At 43.3% G+C, this 18,849-nt stretch overlaps 1 protein-coding gene across 2 annotated transcripts in view; it reads left to right on the forward strand.

The window, feature by feature from the left end:
• plcb1l (phospholipase C beta 1-like) overlaps nucleotides 1–18,849 on the forward strand; it is a 68,233-nt gene that overhangs the window by 7,591 nt on the left and 41,793 nt on the right. For both annotated transcript variants that reach the window (XR_003891167.1, XM_003971525.3), the window contains exon 3: nucleotides 11,946–12,014. Coding sequence is in view for 1 of the 2 variants with exons in the window: in XM_003971525.3 (XP_003971574.2) it covers nucleotides 11,946–12,014 (69 nt within the window). In the remaining variant the exon portion in view is untranslated. The remainder of the gene's footprint in view (nucleotides 1–11,945; nucleotides 12,015–18,849) is intronic.

Below are 18,849 nucleotides of genomic sequence, written 5' to 3' on the forward strand. Positions count from 1 at the left end.
GCACACACCTTTGAAATGTCACTTCAGCCCCCGCTCCTATTCTGGAGAATGTGACCAGCTGAAACTGATATCATTGTTTCTGTGTGTGTGTGTGCATGTGTGTGTGTGTTCTCCTGAGCAGGACTGAAGGATGAATGCTTCTCTTGGGAGATTTATGTTTCTCTAGCGTGCCAAATTCCGGCCGGCCGGTGGACAATCAGCATATGGCTCTGAATGATGTTCAGAGGTGACAGTCAGTCCGTCCCTGGCCAAAACCAGCCTCGCAGTGTTGGCAGCTGGCGAGCGTCGGGCCTTGGACCGAACCGATCCGGGGAAGGAGGACGGCTGTCCTGCGTTAATCCAAATGCACACTTTCTCAGATGCAGACGCGCGCCCTATTCTCTGCACCGTCGTAGCCGGAGTCGCACATCTGTTCTCCCAGCTCAGCAATTTTGTGTGATTACTGTTGCCGCCGCTCCTCTTCCTCTGCCATATCGTGGTGAGAGATGAGGTATAAATCTGCAGCCAATCTGCTGAGAGTGAATTGTGACCTCTGCCAAGTTATGATGTGCCACACGGAGGCTCCGTGTCATCTGTGCCAGTATTATGAGAAGCAGAGATGGAGTCAAACAGTCAGACAGAAGATGAAGATATTGAGAAATGGACATGTAATTAATTTACATTATGAGTCTTTCTGGACCCCGGACCTCTGCTTTGATGCTTTAAGTGTTGAAAGTCATCATTTCTAAGGCCATCTTTGATCAATAAATCCTGCATGTGTGCGATTTATTATTTTACATTATTTAAATGAACATATGTTGTTTCACCCTGCACAGAGATTAGTCTTTGCATTGCTCAGCCCCTAAACCAACGGCCTTTTAAGCTTTAATATCAATTAAATATAACTGATTTGCGATCTTTGACTAAATCTGGTGGCGCGTCCAGAAAACCCGACTGCTGCTTCATGTTTGAGGTTAGAAGAAAAACACACCACGTTTATTTTTCTTTCTTCAAATTGGGTTTTAGAACAAATCTATCTCGCCAGCTGTTGGGCTGCATCCAGTTTGGAGGCTAAAGTCGGTCACTTGAATCGCTAGAAATACACTTACAAGAATCCTCACTTGTGCAACGTCTTCTGTTTCCCCTAACTGATGGTTATGGTCGCAGGTCTGTTTTCTTCAAGGCGCAGATTTTTCTTCTTAAAGTGGCAGCCAACAAAACCAAATCATGGTCAATTGACATTGTTTGTATGTGTGTGTGTGGGTGTGTGGGTGTGTGTTCCAGTGAGGACCTCAAAATATTGAATGTGTTTCTGTTGTCAAGTGAAAAAGGATTAAAGGGGGAAAGAAATCAGCTTTGGCCCCTTTTTATGGAGATACAAAACACGTTGTTATACAAATTAAGAGCTTCGGCACCTTTTCATCTGTAAATCCAGCTTTTCTTTCCCCCTTTTTTAATCGAATCCTTTCACAAGATGAAATCGATTACATAAGGCACCCCAACTGTTCCAGCATCCACCATCGGCTTTGTAGTCAACACAAAATGGATGTGAAGCTTAAGTAAAAGGTCACGGCTGTGTTATTGATATTGACCTTAGATGTCGCTCTATTGAGGCTTTATTGGCCGCTACTGTTGGTACTTAGAGTTAAGTCAGCCCCTCCTTCAACGCTGCTTTAGAGGAGCAAATGTGCTCTTCAGTGAAATAGAAAATAAGGACATCCCGCCCCATTTTCTAGTTTTTATTGGCGACATGAACAGCATCCTGGCTCAGACAGCCCAGACACAAAAAAATATAAATCTGCATGTGTAGCAGGATACAACTGTAATCCAGAGCAACTGTGGCCGGCGTTGGTGCCACGGAGTGATTCGTTCTTTATCCAAGCTGGGAGTCGATCAGGAAAAGAAAAGTGTTAAAACCCGATTGGATTAGCAGTTCATCTGTGACTTCAGAGGGCTTTGTTTGCACACGAGTTGCCTGTTTTCCCTCCTTGTTCTCTGATTGACCTGCTGCACTGAGCCAGTTTTCAGGCAGAGCATTTAGCGCTGAGAAGGAGGAAGGACACAGTTGTGTTCATTTCCTCTCACCAGCAAATGGAGGCACAATGCATAGATCCACAGATACAGAAAAAAGCCTCTTTTTTGTCTGCTGGAAGCTCTCAGGAAGATTAAAGTCACCGCTGGTGCTAACGCAGCTCAGTCTTAGTGCCTTGCTCGAGTCCGCCACGGTTGCGGAGGTGATTTATGGGGAGGGGATACAGCTCTGACTGGCCAGTTCAGGTAGCCTGGACTCCAGTGATAAACCGAATCAATTACACAGCTCTTAGCTGCTGGTGATGACGTGTGGTGGCCTGCAGGTACCCGCTTGATAACAGTGGCACGATACTCAGCGTGATACTTCTCAATGAGGAACGTGAATGTTTCATTTAATTTGATAAGGGTGTGTTTCATAAATATCTATGCCATTCTTGACAATCTTATAATACAAGAAAGGTTTAAAAAAAAAAAAAAGATTTGGGGGCTGTGCCTATTAACTGTAGCTGGTTCTACAAACGCAATAATCAACACATGCGAGGGCCTGTGCACATTTGACGGCTCAGGTGGGCGCACTCAGCTGCGACATTGACCGGCTGTTTAAAATATGACTGCGTAGTAGAGAGGATGATTGGGCTTCTCTTTGTCTCCTGGGTCCAGGTATTTATAACATTTCTGCTGGCCCATTTCTGCACCGATTATTCAAAAATCATCTCCATTATGTTAGCGTGTTTTCATCCACCACCGCTCACGCCAAATTCAGCCCGCCACCTGACGGGGAGCGTCGCACATGGTCACATGAGCGGAGAGTGAATGAGGCAGGACGGACTTACCCCAGATGAAAATGACGCTGCCTGCCTCCAGCTGTTTTTTACGTTCCTTTGAGATCCGCTTCAAAAATGTGAGGTTGTCCTCCTGGCGTCAAAGAAGGAGCTAAATAAAATTGTGATGCAAAGCGCTGAGGTGCACGCCGGAAAATTGACTTTGTCTCTGCTCAGTAGACAGTAGCAGTAAAGATGTGCCTCAACTGCCCCATTTTTATCATGTTTTCACCCTCGTATCATCTCAATATACGCCGATTCAGTTTCCATTATTACCTGCCTGCTTCTGGAAAAACAATACTTGCGGAGACACGCAGAACTCTATTGGTAACCACTTCACATCCCTTTTTTCCTTAATTAAATTCCATTTTTAATAATTGTCATTATAATCAGATTAATGGCTAATCTTTCCCAACCGCCAGACTAAATTGACTGATGCTTCGCTGTGTGTGAGGACTAAATTAAAATATCGGTATATTACAAACCCGATGTTCCTTACATCCTCTGAGGCAACTGGGAGTAATTTGATCACTGCCAGTAAATAAGCAAAAACGAGCCTTGGCCATTCAGAATGATTCCATAAATTGTCTGTGAAGCTTTGTAGTTTATAGGCCGCGGGGAGCAGCTTCTGCTGAAGTTTCAACATGTCAGTCATGATATGAATAGATTTAAATGCACAGCAGCCTGGCCTCTGCTGTTGTAGCTGTCAGTCAGATATTTGCACGGCTGAGACAGAGCGGAGCTGTCGGTTCAACTGTGCATCTCTGCTTGGCTGAGTCAGTCAACGTCAGCTTCGTTAGGTACGTCTTACCCCCCTTGGCCAGTCTGGTAATGCCACAAAGTGAAGCCAGCGCAGGCTGATGGTAGTGAGCACACTTGAAAAAGACAAAGCTGCCCTATGACTAAACACTGTGACCAATAAAATGCCTCCTGTGTCTTCAGTTAAATTCCCCACGACACAGATGCTCTTCTGTTTCAGTTCTGTGTGTGCGCATGTGTTTGTACATAATTCGTACATATACACATATATACATATATATGTATATATAAGGGTGTGTGTGTGTACCTCCTTCCTTTGGACTCGGGTCCTCTACCAGAGGCCTGGGAGTCTGAGGGTTCTGCACAGGATCTTCCTGGTATCTCCTCTTTCAGCCCTTGGTACTTCTCCAGCTTCTCGTGTTCCTTCTTTCTGATGTTGCTATCACCTGGGATTGCTACTATCACCACCACTGTCTCCTGGTGTTTATCCACCACCACTATGTCAGGCTGATTGGCCACCACCATCTTGTCGGTCTGGATCTGGAAGTCCCACAGGATCTTGTTCTCCAGCACTTTCGGGGGTGTCTCCCACCTGGTCCCTGGGACCTCCAGTCCATACTCAGTGCAGATGTTCCTGTACACTATGCCAGCCACCTGGTTATGCCGCTCCATGTATGCCCTGTCTTCCAACATCTTGCACCCTGCTGTGATATGCTGGACTGTCTCAGAGGCATCTCCACACAGCCTACACCTGGGGTCCTGTCTGGTATGGTAGACCCTGGCCTCTATTGCTCTGGTGCTCAGGGCCTGTTCTTGTGCAGCCATGAGTAGTGCCTCTGTGCTGTCTTTCAGTCCGGCCTTTTCCAGCCACTGGTATGTTTACTCGATATCAGCCATATATATGTATGTGTATATATATATATATACTGTATATATACAGTATACACAGTATATATATATATATATAGAGAGAGAGAGAGAGAGAGAGAAGACACCTTTATTGATATATATATATATCCGTAGGTCCTCTGACAATTGATGTCATGTCACAGCAGAGGCAGCAAGAAGCTGATCTGTGACCGTGATGTAAATCAGCTGTCTAATTACCTCTTCTACCTGAGCGGCTTCTGCGGCGGAGTCGCATCTGTCAAAAACAGCATCAAAACAACATGGTGCACTTGCGTAGCATCACGTGGAGACGCAGCTCTTGGACACTGATTCACTGCTGAATCAATTCAGGTTGAACATTTCCAGATTAAACACGTAAACACTGACGCCTTGTGTTGCATTACAGTTATGGTTAGTTATGGAGGAAAATGAAGGAACTTGTGTTCAAAGAGACGGACTTCTCCTTCCTCCTTATTTTAACTTCAAACCCAGCCCAGTTGCTATGACAATCCAACCCAGTGCAGCTTGATTCCTGATACTGCAAAGTCCTCAAACCCTCCTGCTGCTGCGATTTGACTGCCGTTGCTTTACTGAGCCAGGTGGCTGCTTTCCTCAGGGAGTCCTTTCAAATAAAGACATTCAGCCAAAAGACTTTGAAGCTGTGCTGCAGACGAGCGCTCACTAAGAGACGCGCTTCCTTCCTGTTTCATACCAGCCTTTGGAGCAAAAGCTTGGAGGGAGCACAACCCTGTGCTGCACGTGTTTGTTGTGATGCTGGTGCTGCCAAACATGCGCCGTTTCTTCATTTTAATGTATAATAAATGCATCATTGCCAATACAACTGTTTGCTACCACTTAGTTAAGTTACATTTTATTGTTTCATATACATTAAAAGGCATACAGGGAAATGTAGATAATTAAGAGCAAGACTCAAAGGGTGGGAACCATTAGTTCCCTACCTGAGTCTGAGGATTCAAACCAACAACAGTCCTGTCACATGGTTCTCTTAGCTATGTGCATTAGTATGTCTGTGAGTACCATTGTATCTTTACAGTAATGCTAATAAGTCAGGTGTTTCTAATTGATATGAGGTCATGCTCATATCAATTTTGCAGTTTTAGAAATTTGATTCCAATAACGGCCTTAAAAGTTCAGCTCTCTGGCGATAGGTCCAGTAAATCCTGAAGTGTCTTAAAAACACATAATCACAAATCAGTTGTTTCATTAAAAACATTGTACAGTTGATAAACCGCAATGAACAGATTTAAGGATCTTTGTGAAACGCTGGCAAAACGCTCACGTTCACTTACAAAGAGATGCTAATAAACAAAACTAGTGAAAGCATCGTTTACAAGGACACCACTTAGTGATGGTCTGGTCCATTTTAGATCACTTAGCCATCATCAGTTTAGTTCAGGAGTGTTTTTATTTACTTGAATGCCTCATTTTATCATGAATCAGTAGCATACCCGTAATGCGCTGGATAAACACAGTAATAACCTGTTAACGTACATAAGTGTGCGTAATCCTTCTTCATTTCCCCTCTTTCGCCTATGAGCTCTATTTTTCGTATCCATTCAAGGCCCCTGTTCACTTCATTCTTTCTACTGGCAGCTTCATTTGCGTAAAAGGTAATTACAAGTATTTTGGCTCTTAAGCAATTTCTCTTGCACCCTGCAAGTGAATGAATGACCATAATCGTTCGAGTGGGCGTATTTGAATGGGTGCATTCTTCTCTCCTTCAAATAGACTCAGGTAAAGTAACAATGGGATGGTAAATACAATGTTTCTTACCATTAGATAGTCAACCTATGGGGATTGTTATTAGCACCTCTTGCTCTCTCAGGAATCCTGAACATCTTGCACACATGAGACGCAGGAGGGGAGATAATATCAAGCACTTTAATCAGATTAAATGTGTTATTTAGGTGATAAAACCCTGATATTGTTTTACTCGGCTGTTGTTGATGTGGGAATAGTTTCTCAGCAACCTATAAAGTGGACACTTCTCAGGAATCTGCATGTATCTCATCTGAATTTCCAAGCTATCCCTGTGTTGTTTATTCCTAAATGTGCCTTTATTCCTGACTGCCTCTCCTCTTTCCATTTCCGCTCGAACGACTAAGCGTGTCGCAAATGTGGGTCAGCAGCCCTCCTTTCACCCAAAAAGTCAATTTATTTTAGAGGATGGGGAGAAGGTATCAAATTGAAAGTACTTACAATTTCTTAGGGGCAGGGAGGAAAAGTGTCTCAGAGAAACCTTAAATTAGAGCACATCTCTAAGAGTCTTATTCAAGAGTCGGAACAGCTGGTTCGCTTTAAGAAAAGGAGAATTAGTTTCCGGGGGTGCAGTAGCAGACGAGCTATAGTCAGACGAGCTATAATCTGCGAAACTTTTTACGCAGATTAACTCCAGAGTGTCACTGTGTTCTGCTTGATTTGAACATTACGAGCAGAGTGAACAGTTCTGAGCTCTGAATGAGCTCTCATATGACTACAAATCAAATCTGGTGGCTGTACGAGGATGTTCTAAGACAAATGGGTTTGTTTTGTTGTTGACACAGGCTTGTTTAAAAATTCAGCAAGGCAATAATATTCATGGCTTAGGCGATGCATATTTGTTGAAAATGCTTTGCTTTGGGAGTGATACGTGCAGTGTTGAACTCCTCCGGCCCCTGACAGATGCAGCAAGGACCTGCCGGTCAATGAAATCGTGTCTGACAACCTTGGTTTGCGTCGGGGAAAAAAACCCCTGGAAAAGACGACAGAAAAATGAGCAGGAGTTCGTCAGGGGGGGTGATGGAGCTGTGTTTAAAGGGGAGGGGTGGGGAAGAAAGGGATGACACTGGAGGGAGAGACCGATGATTTTGCCTGAAAGAAAATGAATCTCTATCATCGCTGTCTGGTTCATCCTGACTTCAAATTGCAAAAGCAGTTGCAAAGGTCTCTCAGTGAAGGCAATGGAAGAAATAAGAGTCAAAGGGGGGGTCGGGGGTTCCCGAAACAGCATGCGTGCGCTGAAACGTGACTTTTAATCAGCTCTTGTAGGTTATATTGGGCTTTTGCTGCAACATGAGAGAAATCTGCATCATGCAGCAAGAAGAGTGGGTTTAGATATCATTAGCAAAGAGATGAAAGCAGGAAGAATCCTCTGAATCTTGTTTTTTTAAAAGGGCCGGTGGCTGGATTGGGTTGCACCTCAGTTCAGGAGAAAATCCAAGCAACGGAGAGGCACGCGTCCAAAAGAGCGGAGGCCGAGACAGAGGGGAGAGGCCAGGGCGAGTGGACGGGGGGGACGGTGTGAGAAAGTCCAGCCACAAAACATCCCAAAGACGAGAGCCAGCCAGAACAACAGAGGATGATGGACAGATGAAGGAAGCTGCTCTGCTTTCTCTGTCATCCCGCTCTGCTCTGCTTTCTGTCGCAGGCAGCACGCACACCCTCAGTATCTCTTACTGCGCTGCACCACGAGTGGCTGCCTTGATTGCTTGAGAGGAATCTGGTGGCCAGCATGAGAGTTTGTCGCCACTCTGGGTGTCCAAAGCGAGCCGTGTGACAGAGCTTTGTATGGACCAGCATGTGCCTTTCATCCTATAGGCTGTTTGTGATTATTACCTTGTGTGTGTGCGAGCACGGTTGTGTATGGAACAAAGCTTCCTGGGACTTTTATCGCAACACTGGTTGTTTTGTGGAGTGTGTCTGCCACTGATAGCCTCTATCAGCAACAGCCACACTCTTCCATCGCTTGGCTTTCGTGTTTTCTCCATCTCCCTGTTTCTCCACATCTTCTTCCCTTTGACTTTTGCCCATTTTTGTGGCTTTAAAAAAATTCTATATATATATAACATTTGCACACTTGGGGAGATGTTTTGAGATTTTTATGTATGCAGGAAAAATTCAAATCACATCAATGGTCCTGTGTTAGAAACATAAATTAAAGGTTCTTGAAAGATTATCTGTTGACATTTTAGTTTACCTACATTAGTCTTTGTCATATAACATCGCCTGAACCTGGAATGCCTCAATTGCCGCACTTATTTTGGATTGTTTTTAATGTACAGAACGACTGGTCGATTGCAGAGGATGCTTTTAGAGCAGCTGCACAAAGTATAAACCAACCCGCAAAAGGTCAGTAAACACGGAAAAATAACACGGTGAGGTGACTCATAACGGCACGCGTAAGAGCATAGTTAAACCTGAACTGAGCTAAATATTTTGATAGTCAAACAATCATTTTCTTAATGTCACGCAGAAGTAATTCTGAAAAGTAAATTGTAATGTCTAATTTACAATAGTAACCAGCTAATGTAAGATAAATGCATCTTAAAGTGGTGTGTGTTTGGCTAGTTAGCTATCTAGCTTGGTAGGTAGGTAGCCGTTTGTGTGCTATAAACATGTAGGAATGTAATTAGTAGCCTACACAAATGATCTCTACTCTTCCCTTTGACTGTTGGACGACCGAAGGGCTGTTAGAGTCACTCCAGAGGAAACTAAGAATGGTGCAGCCGAGTGGCTCTCAGCCAAGCTCTAGCGGAGCTCTCTACATAGAATTTTTCCTGTGACAGGACATATTTGTTGCTAGCTGAGCACCACTGGAGAGCCTCTTATATAGACAAGAACCCCCCTGATGTACCTTAATGCTGCTCTGTTCCACTTATGTATGAGACATGCAAATACAAACCCACATCTGAATCCATGTCCAAGTGAAACCTTTTAACTACCTCTTTTTTGTCCATCTGACAACCTTATAAACCTACATTTAATACATGCTATCATTGCAGTCTATGTTAATTACAGCCCAAAGAGTCTTGGGATGCACACGGAGCTTATTTTGGTCCAAATGACGCATGAAGCTTGGTTACGGAGCACCCTGACATGTTACACCAGCCCAGCTTAAACCTGTCAGCACCCTCAAGGTTTAACCCTGACCTTTTTAAGTTTGGAGAGCAGAATAAAAACCGTCATGTAATTTAGTTTTGATTGAATTTAAAATAGCTGTCCAATGATGATTGACAGCTTCAGTGCTCTCTGTTTTACCATTATTGCTGCACAGACTCACGTCAAATGATGTCGTCAGTGCATGGAGAAACCGCATCCAAGTCCCTTCACTGTTGTGTAATGAGCTTAATTAAGGGCCTCGTTTGCCATTTTCTTCATATATCAAACACAAGGGACTAGCTTGCACGTTACTGGTGCTCGCCAGATATTAACAGATGTACACCTGGCACAAGCCTTTTTAATTATTCAAATGAATACAATTATTTCCCTATTGCGCATTTAGTGTCAGGAATCAGGGACCAATTTCCCATCATCCACTCTGTTTGTATTCCCCTCACTCACTGTCTCCTTGTCTCCGTTGCTCAGCAGAGGCCCCCTGAGCCCTGTGGACCGCACATCCATTTTATGCCCCGGGGCTGTCAAGAGCACAATTGGTAAATGAGCAAGCTAACCTGTGGCTCTCAATCTCCCCTTTTGCACTTACTGTTTTGTCCAGCGCGACCATCTATTTCACGTTTCCTTAACATTCTGTCACTTCCTCTTCACACTGGCACATCCTCGCGTTGCTTGAGCCTCTCAGGCTGTTGGGGGAGACAAGAGTTTGCTCAGAAGAACCTCAATAAAGTTATAGCTACTGCACTTACATGGTAGGCAGTAAGTGACAGATATTGCATGAAAAGCAGCAGATGGGAAAACAGAAAACAAAGCCCAGGGCCAGCACATGTTAAACATCTTCATTATTTCAGGGGTTTTTTTTGCTTGTTTTTTTGCTGCTGGTCCCTTCCTGCACGTGCCTGGGATGCTCAATAGCCTGGATGCCTGTTTGATGTGTTGTTGCACACAGAAAGAGAAAGACTAATCATAACAAAGACAGGAAATGAAAGGAGGCAAGACTGATGTATATACATTAAAATGTAAAGATGATTTCCTGAAGGAAATAGATGAGACGCATTATGGGCCGACTAAAAAATGGAAAGGCGATACTTTCATTAGCTTACTCTGCTAATATCTGCTGATCAATATTAATAAAATGCCACATCCGCTTTTATTTACATCTGCATAATGAACGACGCATGAAACACTGACCTGGGCCTTTGGATGTCACCGTAATGATGTGTGTATAATGACTGAGCTTGCTTTTACTTTTAATGAGGCGGTTCGTGGGTTAACACTTAACCTATGATGTCGGACCATCTCGGAGCTGTGCTAACTTAACAGCACTCAAGGGCACATAAAGAGGCCCCATCGGCGAGCCGCTTCCTGCAGCCCCACTGTTCAAGCAGGCCCCCATGTGGAGCTGAGACTCTGTAAAGGGACTTCAAAGGGGTGCATTTGCAGATCTGACGTGGGCATTAACCTTTGACCCTGCAGCTTTTCTCTGTGCAGGCACAGGCAGCCTAATTGATGCTGTGGTGTGTACAGTGCAGGAAAAGAGCTGGTCCTAGTGGATTATTGCTGTAATTTATCCTTCACATGTGCCCACAGACAGCGGCCATGCGGCAAAGGAGACCTTTGCCGACCGATCGTTTGTATTCACTCGTGTTGCAACAGAACAAATTTAGGAACGGCCTTTGAGGGAATAAAGCTAACCAATAAAAAGCCAGGTGCCATTTTGCGCAAAACTCATGGCCTCAAGATGTTCAGATATTAACAGAATGGCTCAATCTTGAGTCAAGCCGCCATCGCACCTTGTGTCCCCTGATAATAGCGAGTGGACACAGTTCACTCTGTTAATTTTCCACCTCGTGTCCTAACTCACTCTCCTAGAGTTATCCCAGACTGATAACGGCACACACAGCAGCCCTTTTCCTGTGCAGGATTCTGTTTTGCCTGCTTTTCTTTTAATCACATTAGTGGCTTTCAGAGATGCACAGCCTTGCACATAGGGGTTTCTTTTGTTGACGAGTGAATGTATAGATGAGGAAAAAGTGCATATTTGTATTCTGTACAGACTGGAGTCATGAGGAACTCAGCGTCCTCATTCAGCAAGGGAAGGTAAATGCCAGGGTTAAAATCTGAAATTCAAATCTGTGCAACCTACAGTAAGTGCTGGAGAGGCTTCGGAGGCCATCGCAGCCTCTGTGGTGGAATGTTGCACCTAGAAGATAAAGATTAACCAATGTTTTTCTTTGTCAGGCAACACAATAGGCAGCATGTTGTTTGTACCCATAACAGCACTGAAACGCTAATCAGTCAACACGGGACTTTACTGTAGGTGTTCAACACCATGAGCCTTTAACACGCAGCTACGCTAGCGTTAACGACCTCACACAGTATTGATGCTAATATGCATCCTTAAATATAAGCATCTTCAACCAAAACACACAAGGCCTGCAGCCACAGGTGCAGGTAGCAGGGTGGGAGGCAGGAAGGCGGCCTCACGTGTTGTCCTTGCCTCAAATTTGTCTTTGCCACACACGCTGTTTGATTTAGAAGTTAATGTAGTTGTTCCTTTTGTTGTGTTTTTAGGACACAGAGCTGCTGGATATTGCATATATTAAAGATGCCAGAAATGGAAAGTGCACCAAAACGCCAAAGGTAAGTCATGTTTTTCTTTTTATTTTCTTCACACTTTATTAAATATTGAATGAAGAAACGTTGTCTCCCGAGAGTTTACAATGAGCAACTGAAAAGAGCAGCATTTGGGGAGGCATGGTTTCTATTTTTACACATAAAAGCCACGAGCACATTCGTGAATGAGACACCGTCTGGATCTTCTCAAAGAGGAAGACTCATAAAATTGATTCGTTGTAAAATTACCCTTGAGACTCAGGTAGATGCGAACTTTGTCTGGCACTTCAGGAACTTGACTGATGGACATTTGTGTGTGTGTTTATGGACGTTGCTCCCAATTCATCTGCATATTTGCTGCAGACAGAAAGGGACAAATGGGAGAGAGTGAAGGTGAGTGCATATTTCACAATGATGAATGCATGAGGGGAATTGAAATTTTTAATCATAATAATACAGTCAGAGTTTTTTTCTTTCCCCCAAAATGGGAAATTCGACATTAACCAAACTCCCAATTGAACAGCTAATTAAAATGCCAGTAAACCATTCTTGACATGATTATGGACCTCACACCCACAACCCATACTCTTGTTCTCTTGTCCTCTTTATTCATTCAGGATAACAGTAATTATTCAATTTCTTGGAGCGGCAGCTTTCCTCTCTCAGCAGAAGTGTAAAGTCAGCATTGCTCCGTCTGAGTAGTGTTAAAATGAGGACATAACAGTATAGAACGCTCCTGCATTTCTAATATACTGTAGAGTGGTGCTGCCCAGGAAACAAGGGGATCTGTGCGACCACAAAGATGGTGGAAGCATTGTTAATCCATTAGACTGTGGAGTGGTGATGTGCACTGGCCACAGTAGTGGGAACACTGGTGAGACGCAGTGGCTGCAGAAGAAGCAGGGACGTGATGAATATTAAGGATATTGTGGTGATTCTACGAGTCGAGAAACTCTCTTCATCCCAGGTTGTGACAGTTCACTGGTCTGAATCTATAAGTTCCTTTCACACGCACGGGCGCTCTTCCACTGCTCTCACTCACATGTAATTTATTCATGCAAAGCACCACATTCTTGTTGGACCCTTGGTGACACGTCTGTAAAAAGCTTCAGAAGTGCTTAAAGTGCTCAGCTAAATATCGTCCCACTCAGACCGGCTTTAATTGGGTTAAAGCTGTCCTGGCTCACCTCTTTTCAGCTGCGCTTCAGCTGAAGTGACTTCATATTGTCTTTCGGTGCCATCAGGATTTATGTCTCGGCGTCATTGAGATTTGGGGCACGTTGCTGCTGACTGGCTCGTCACGCTGGTCAAACAAGCTCGTCTATCTTCCGTGATGCCCACAGGTTTCATACCTAGTTCAGTTTTCACACACACACACACACACACACACACACACACACACACACACACACGCTTCAAATTCCTTTAGAGCTTATAGAAAGAACATCCCACTGGCTTCTGTACAATACAAGTACTGAGACACAAATCTAAAGCAGATGCACAAATGTTCTCGACTCATACAGAATCATACAGAAACACAAAAGCACCGTCCTTTGTTCTGCTCTTCCCTGCACAGCGATGTTAATCAGCCTACGTCAACACTGTCATTATTCACACCGGCCGGATCATCGCTGATAAGAGGAAACCTTTTGTTAGACAGGTGTCTCTGGAATTGAGCAGTGAAACTTCAGGTGTTGTTTTTCAGAGTGTCTTCCACTTCAGGTTGCCACAAGGACCATAAGCAGACGATCGTTCTTCATTTACTCTTCAGGGGAAAGGGACAGGAATCGATGCGGAGCATTACAGGGAGCTGCGTTTTTCACATTTTGATTGATTTTTGGTTCATTTTAATTCAATATGGCTCAGGATACAATTGTTGGGCCTCCAAACACCTCATTGCTTGCATGTTTTAAAAGCATTTTTTTAATGATGCAGTTATATTTAAGCTAAATGTGAATCATCAGAGACAGACAAACAATTGGAATTATGTGATGGAAAAATTTAGAATATGTCTGAATAATTCAGAAATGTTACTAATAATAATCGACGCCTGACAGGAAAACAATGAACGTGTTAATGTAATGCCAAATGATTTCATTATGTAACATGAGTATTAACTTGTTATTGGTTAAATAATGAGACAGACCCAGAGGTGTGAATCTGTCCTCAAGCTTTTGAATACATTTCGTATATATATAACCCCTTGCCGGCCCAAATGTTCCACAGTCTTTCTATTTAACCAGCAAATCAATGTAACTGATTCAAAGGTAAGCTTCATTCACGTGCTGTGAGGTGTGTGTCTTCAAATTATCATTTAGCTTCCTGCACTTGTTCACTGCTTTCAACTGTTCTGGCAAGAGGTAAATGTAATCAGCAGGTAATCGCGCTGCTTGCCGTCGGTGGTTAGGGAATTAAACAGTGTGCTGCTTTTCCTCCACCTCTTCCAATCTGAGCAGATATTGTGTTGTTTTCTGCCTTGGACGTACATCATGCTCGTACTTTCCTGTATCTCAGGCTTGCAATATACATTGTATATACATATACATTCGGAGGAGTGTTTTTAATTTGAGATAGTGGAAATGCCTTCCCACAGTGTATCAGCCTGATCTCGCAGCAGTGTGCAGGCAGGATCTAGTCTGATAATTCAAAGATCATTATCTTACCTCAGCTTGTGGCTGCCTAGTTGTCGGTGGCTGTTATTGTGTGTGTGTGTGTGTGTGTGTGAGTGTGTGTGTGTGTGTGTGTGTGTGTGTGTGTGTGTGTGTGTGTGTGTGTGTGCGTGGCAATATCAAGCAAGCATGAGATATGAAAAATGCTAGAATTGTGCTATAGATTTTATTATATTTTTAATATTACTTTCCAATCATTACTGCACCATTGCAGCACATTAGATTATTCAGAAAATTAGTCACAGTCCAATGGTGGTCCATCAGCCTAACACATTGATGTGTGCAGTATGTGCATGCATGGAACAGTTAATTACATATTTGCCAGTTTTGAGACATCTTTTGTGGCATGGTGATTCATTTCTCAACGCGGTGTGCAGCCCTCGTATGTGGCCAACAATTGATGAGGATCATATTACTGCTGCACATACTGTGAAACGTATATATTTCAACTGGTGAGTGACTGATGTGCACCTCTGTGCTGATTCTTAATGGTCGCACTGGGATGAAACAAAGCTGTGGTCACATTAAGAGTGACACTTCTCTTAAAAAGGTGGCCCTTTTTTGTAGGAGAGCAGCTAAGTAAAGCTTCTGGTTTTCATTTCCAGAGCTAATTGTTTCCTCAGACCTTCACTGTGAGGCGAGAGGAAGTGGCCAGGGGCTCTGTTAAAGGCTGGGCTCAAAGCAGAGAGGGCTGCTGCTAAATACAGAGCAGCTTGAGTGTCCCCAGCAGTGTAACAGGATCCGGGACAGGCCATGATCACTGGCTCCGTCCGACCAGCAACGACTGCAACTTGCACAGCAGTTAATGCTTAACTCCTCCCGCATTAGCACAACAAGCATATTCAAAGACGCTAAGTTGGGATTTAATGCAGTTTGATCTGTAAACACACCAGTTTTTCCTTTATATATTTTTAAATTACAAATGTGGAGTAGATTTCCTGTATCCTCATTAAATTTATAATCAAATGCTCCATAAAACCTCAAGCGGTTTTAGTTCAATCGTGGGTCACAGCACGCCAGATAGATGTTTGGAAGACAATGCCCTTTAATGACCCTGAGCACATCTGTAGCCATGACAAGATTGATGACTGGGAACCAGGTAACGAGGGGTCACGGACAATGTGACGTGTGCACGCTGTAATGTACACCGTGCACTAAAGTGGCTGCAAAACGAGTGACAGGTGGGATATCTATGAGCTGTAGTGGGAGATGGAAGAGATGAAATATTTATCTAAATATAACTACTTAAACAGTGTCTGTGCCAATGTAAAGGCCTCTGCAGGAGGTGAAACTGTGTGGTTATTTGTGTGCAAAGCATGTGCTTTGTTCAAACATGTTTGTTTGCCTATGTCAGTGGAAGGAACATGAGCCTGAGTTACTGGTTCAAAAACAATTACAGGCAAACAGGTTGTCACAACGATCTCAAGAAATTTAGATTCAACAAATTATAACTATCCCAAAGCTGAAGAGCAGACGCTTCAACAATAATACAAATATTTCTGTAGGAACATTTCAACCTTTGTTAAAACGCATTAGTCAAGTTATGACCAGATTGAAATGTCTAATCACCTGAAAAGATGGAGCAGCTACACTTCACTGTTACCTTTGGCTCCTTCTGTTTTTTACTCCACAGGACTAGAAGGATTGGCTCTGAATGTATCTGACATTTGCTCGGATGCTAAATTGGGAACATTAATCTTGGATACCCACCTGAAACTGATTGTATCGATCTGTTGTGATTGAAGATGTGTGCGAAGCACTTCCCACGCTCCTCCACTGCACACTCTTTAAATGCTGTTGCACACTTTGACCACCCCTTTAAGGCGGATGTGTATGTACTGATGCGTGCAGTTTTATTTCTGTGGTTTGGAAAGTTTTGAGATTCTGCAGCCATAATCCTGGAAAACTGATCTAAATTGCCTCACTTGTTGCGCAGTAGATTGACATAAAACACGACCGGTGTGTTGAAATAATGGACTTGACCATTAGTGTGCACACCACTGAGGAAATCCGTAAAAGTGACAGCTGTGCAAATGAAGAGGCCTTTGAGAGATGAGCAGCTGAATGCAAAAGGAAACTTTGCGTGTGCAATCAATGAAATGAGCGTCTCTGAGGGTCTGAGAGACAGAGGGACAAATTACTCAACAGCTCAGGGATTCTGGACTCAAAAGGTTAATGTAGCTGTTTATTATAGTTAATACTTTACTCTAGATTACTGAACAATCTGTGGTTTGGGAATTAATTTGACTTTATTTAAACTAATTTTATGTATTTTCCACACTGTACCCAGATATAACTAGTGCATGATTTTTTTTACCCTATATAAATATAATTGATATTTATTAGTGTAAGCATTTTTCTGCTGCGGATTAGAACCATTTTTCATAAGAATATGGAACTAGTTAATATGGGATCATTTTGCTCCTGGGGAAATGAATCCAGTGACTTGTTACCTTTCATTTTCTAATCAATTTAACACTCATCTTGACTTCATTACAGTTAATACGCACACGTTGTCTCTCTGGAAAAGAAAAAAACTGGGCGAAAAAGGAGGAATCATCCATTGTAGCATGAAAGGGTTTAAGAAGCTCTGTCAGACTGACATGCTATTGAGTTTCCTACTTTCCCAAGAGACATTTTGGAATAAGAAGGCGTAAAATCATATGCCTCTTCATAGGGTCTTCAGAAAGAACTCCTATGCTCCAATTTTAAACATGATGTGCACATTTGCGCGCAAGTGCCCAAGGATATTCCAAATCATCCTGACAGAACCGACATGAAATATAGAGCACTGGCATACCTTAAAACAGGTTAACGCGGCATGAAATAGTCTTTAGTCTACCTTTATTGACACAAAGATGGATGAGATATTTGAAACAAAGAAGCCAATATGCACCCCGCCGTTATTCATCAGTGATGTCATCTGGAGCCAACCTGTGCAGTGTTGACCAGGCAGTGGAGCTGCAGTATTGAGTTTCTGTCTCCCCACCTGACCACCTCAGTCACAAGTATTGCTCAAATGACAGTTACTGTGTTTCAGTCTCTCTAAATAGCATCAGATTAAAGGAAATTAAAACCACTCATCAAAACACACTCATCGACTGAGGATACACAACATCATCAAAGTGTCGCACAAACAATCTGGTCCCTCCATTGTGGTCTTCAGTCCTTAAATTTGATTGTAGTTAACTGGAGACCGATACGGTTTGTTATCGTTTTCAGCAGCATTGACCACGGGGAAGAACATATGGACTCATTGATTTTCATAACATAAACTGCAGCATCATTTGTCATCAGTCAAATCTCAGCAATTGACTATGACCATAAATCAATGAAAGTGCTGCCACAGAACAGGAAAGGGGCCGAGTAAAGAAAAGGTTAGCATTAATGGATGCTGATAGCTTTGGGTTTGATTCCACAGCCAATTACTCAGATGATCCAGGCATGTGGATGAATTCCCCTGATGTGAAACTGGTCATCTCATTATCTCTCTCTCAGAAGAAATCGAATGAGATGCTCGCTCTCTCTCCCTCTCTCCGGACAGCCGCAGAGTAGAGAATTACTGAAAAGCTGAAAGGGAGCAACAGAGGTAGAGGTAATGAACAGAGCTGCTCGTGTTACCGCAGAGGGAAAGTTGCCCGAGTGGGTTCAAAGATGGCTATCTTACCGAAACCAGTGAGAAGGAACACAATGGTGTACCTGTGCAGGTGGAATCCCCAATTACCCAACTAGAATGTCAAAGTATTTATGCAGAAAAATGGATTTCGTTTTCTTTTTGCTTCCTTTGTATTTGGTTTGCAAGCCAGGTGGGAAAAAAGCCTTTTACACACGAAAGATCTGCCAAAGGCCCCAAGCAGTCTAACAAAATGATGCTGAGACATTGTGTTAAGATCACTGCTCAGTTGGCAGCCACCTGAACTCCTGAAAGAAATGCGTGTGAGGCGGCATGCATCTTCAAGTCACTTCATTCCTAAAACCAATGTGACATTTTATCAACTCTGCAAAGATTAGATTAGATAAGAGCCGGGTTCAGACGAGAGCTGTCAGGCTGCAGAACTACTGTCAGGTGACAGACCAAAACATTGTCTTTGTCCTGTTAGAATTGCTTCCGTCGAGGGGACGCATCTCCATAAGTCATGATATTAAACGGGGATTAATGCCATTATACTGACATTGAGCTGTGATTACAGAAA

This window comes from Takifugu rubripes, chromosome 16 (assembly GCF_901000725.2).
Source record: "Takifugu rubripes chromosome 16, fTakRub1.2, whole genome shotgun sequence".
Taxonomy (NCBI): domain Eukaryota; kingdom Metazoa; phylum Chordata; class Actinopteri; order Tetraodontiformes; family Tetraodontidae; genus Takifugu; species Takifugu rubripes.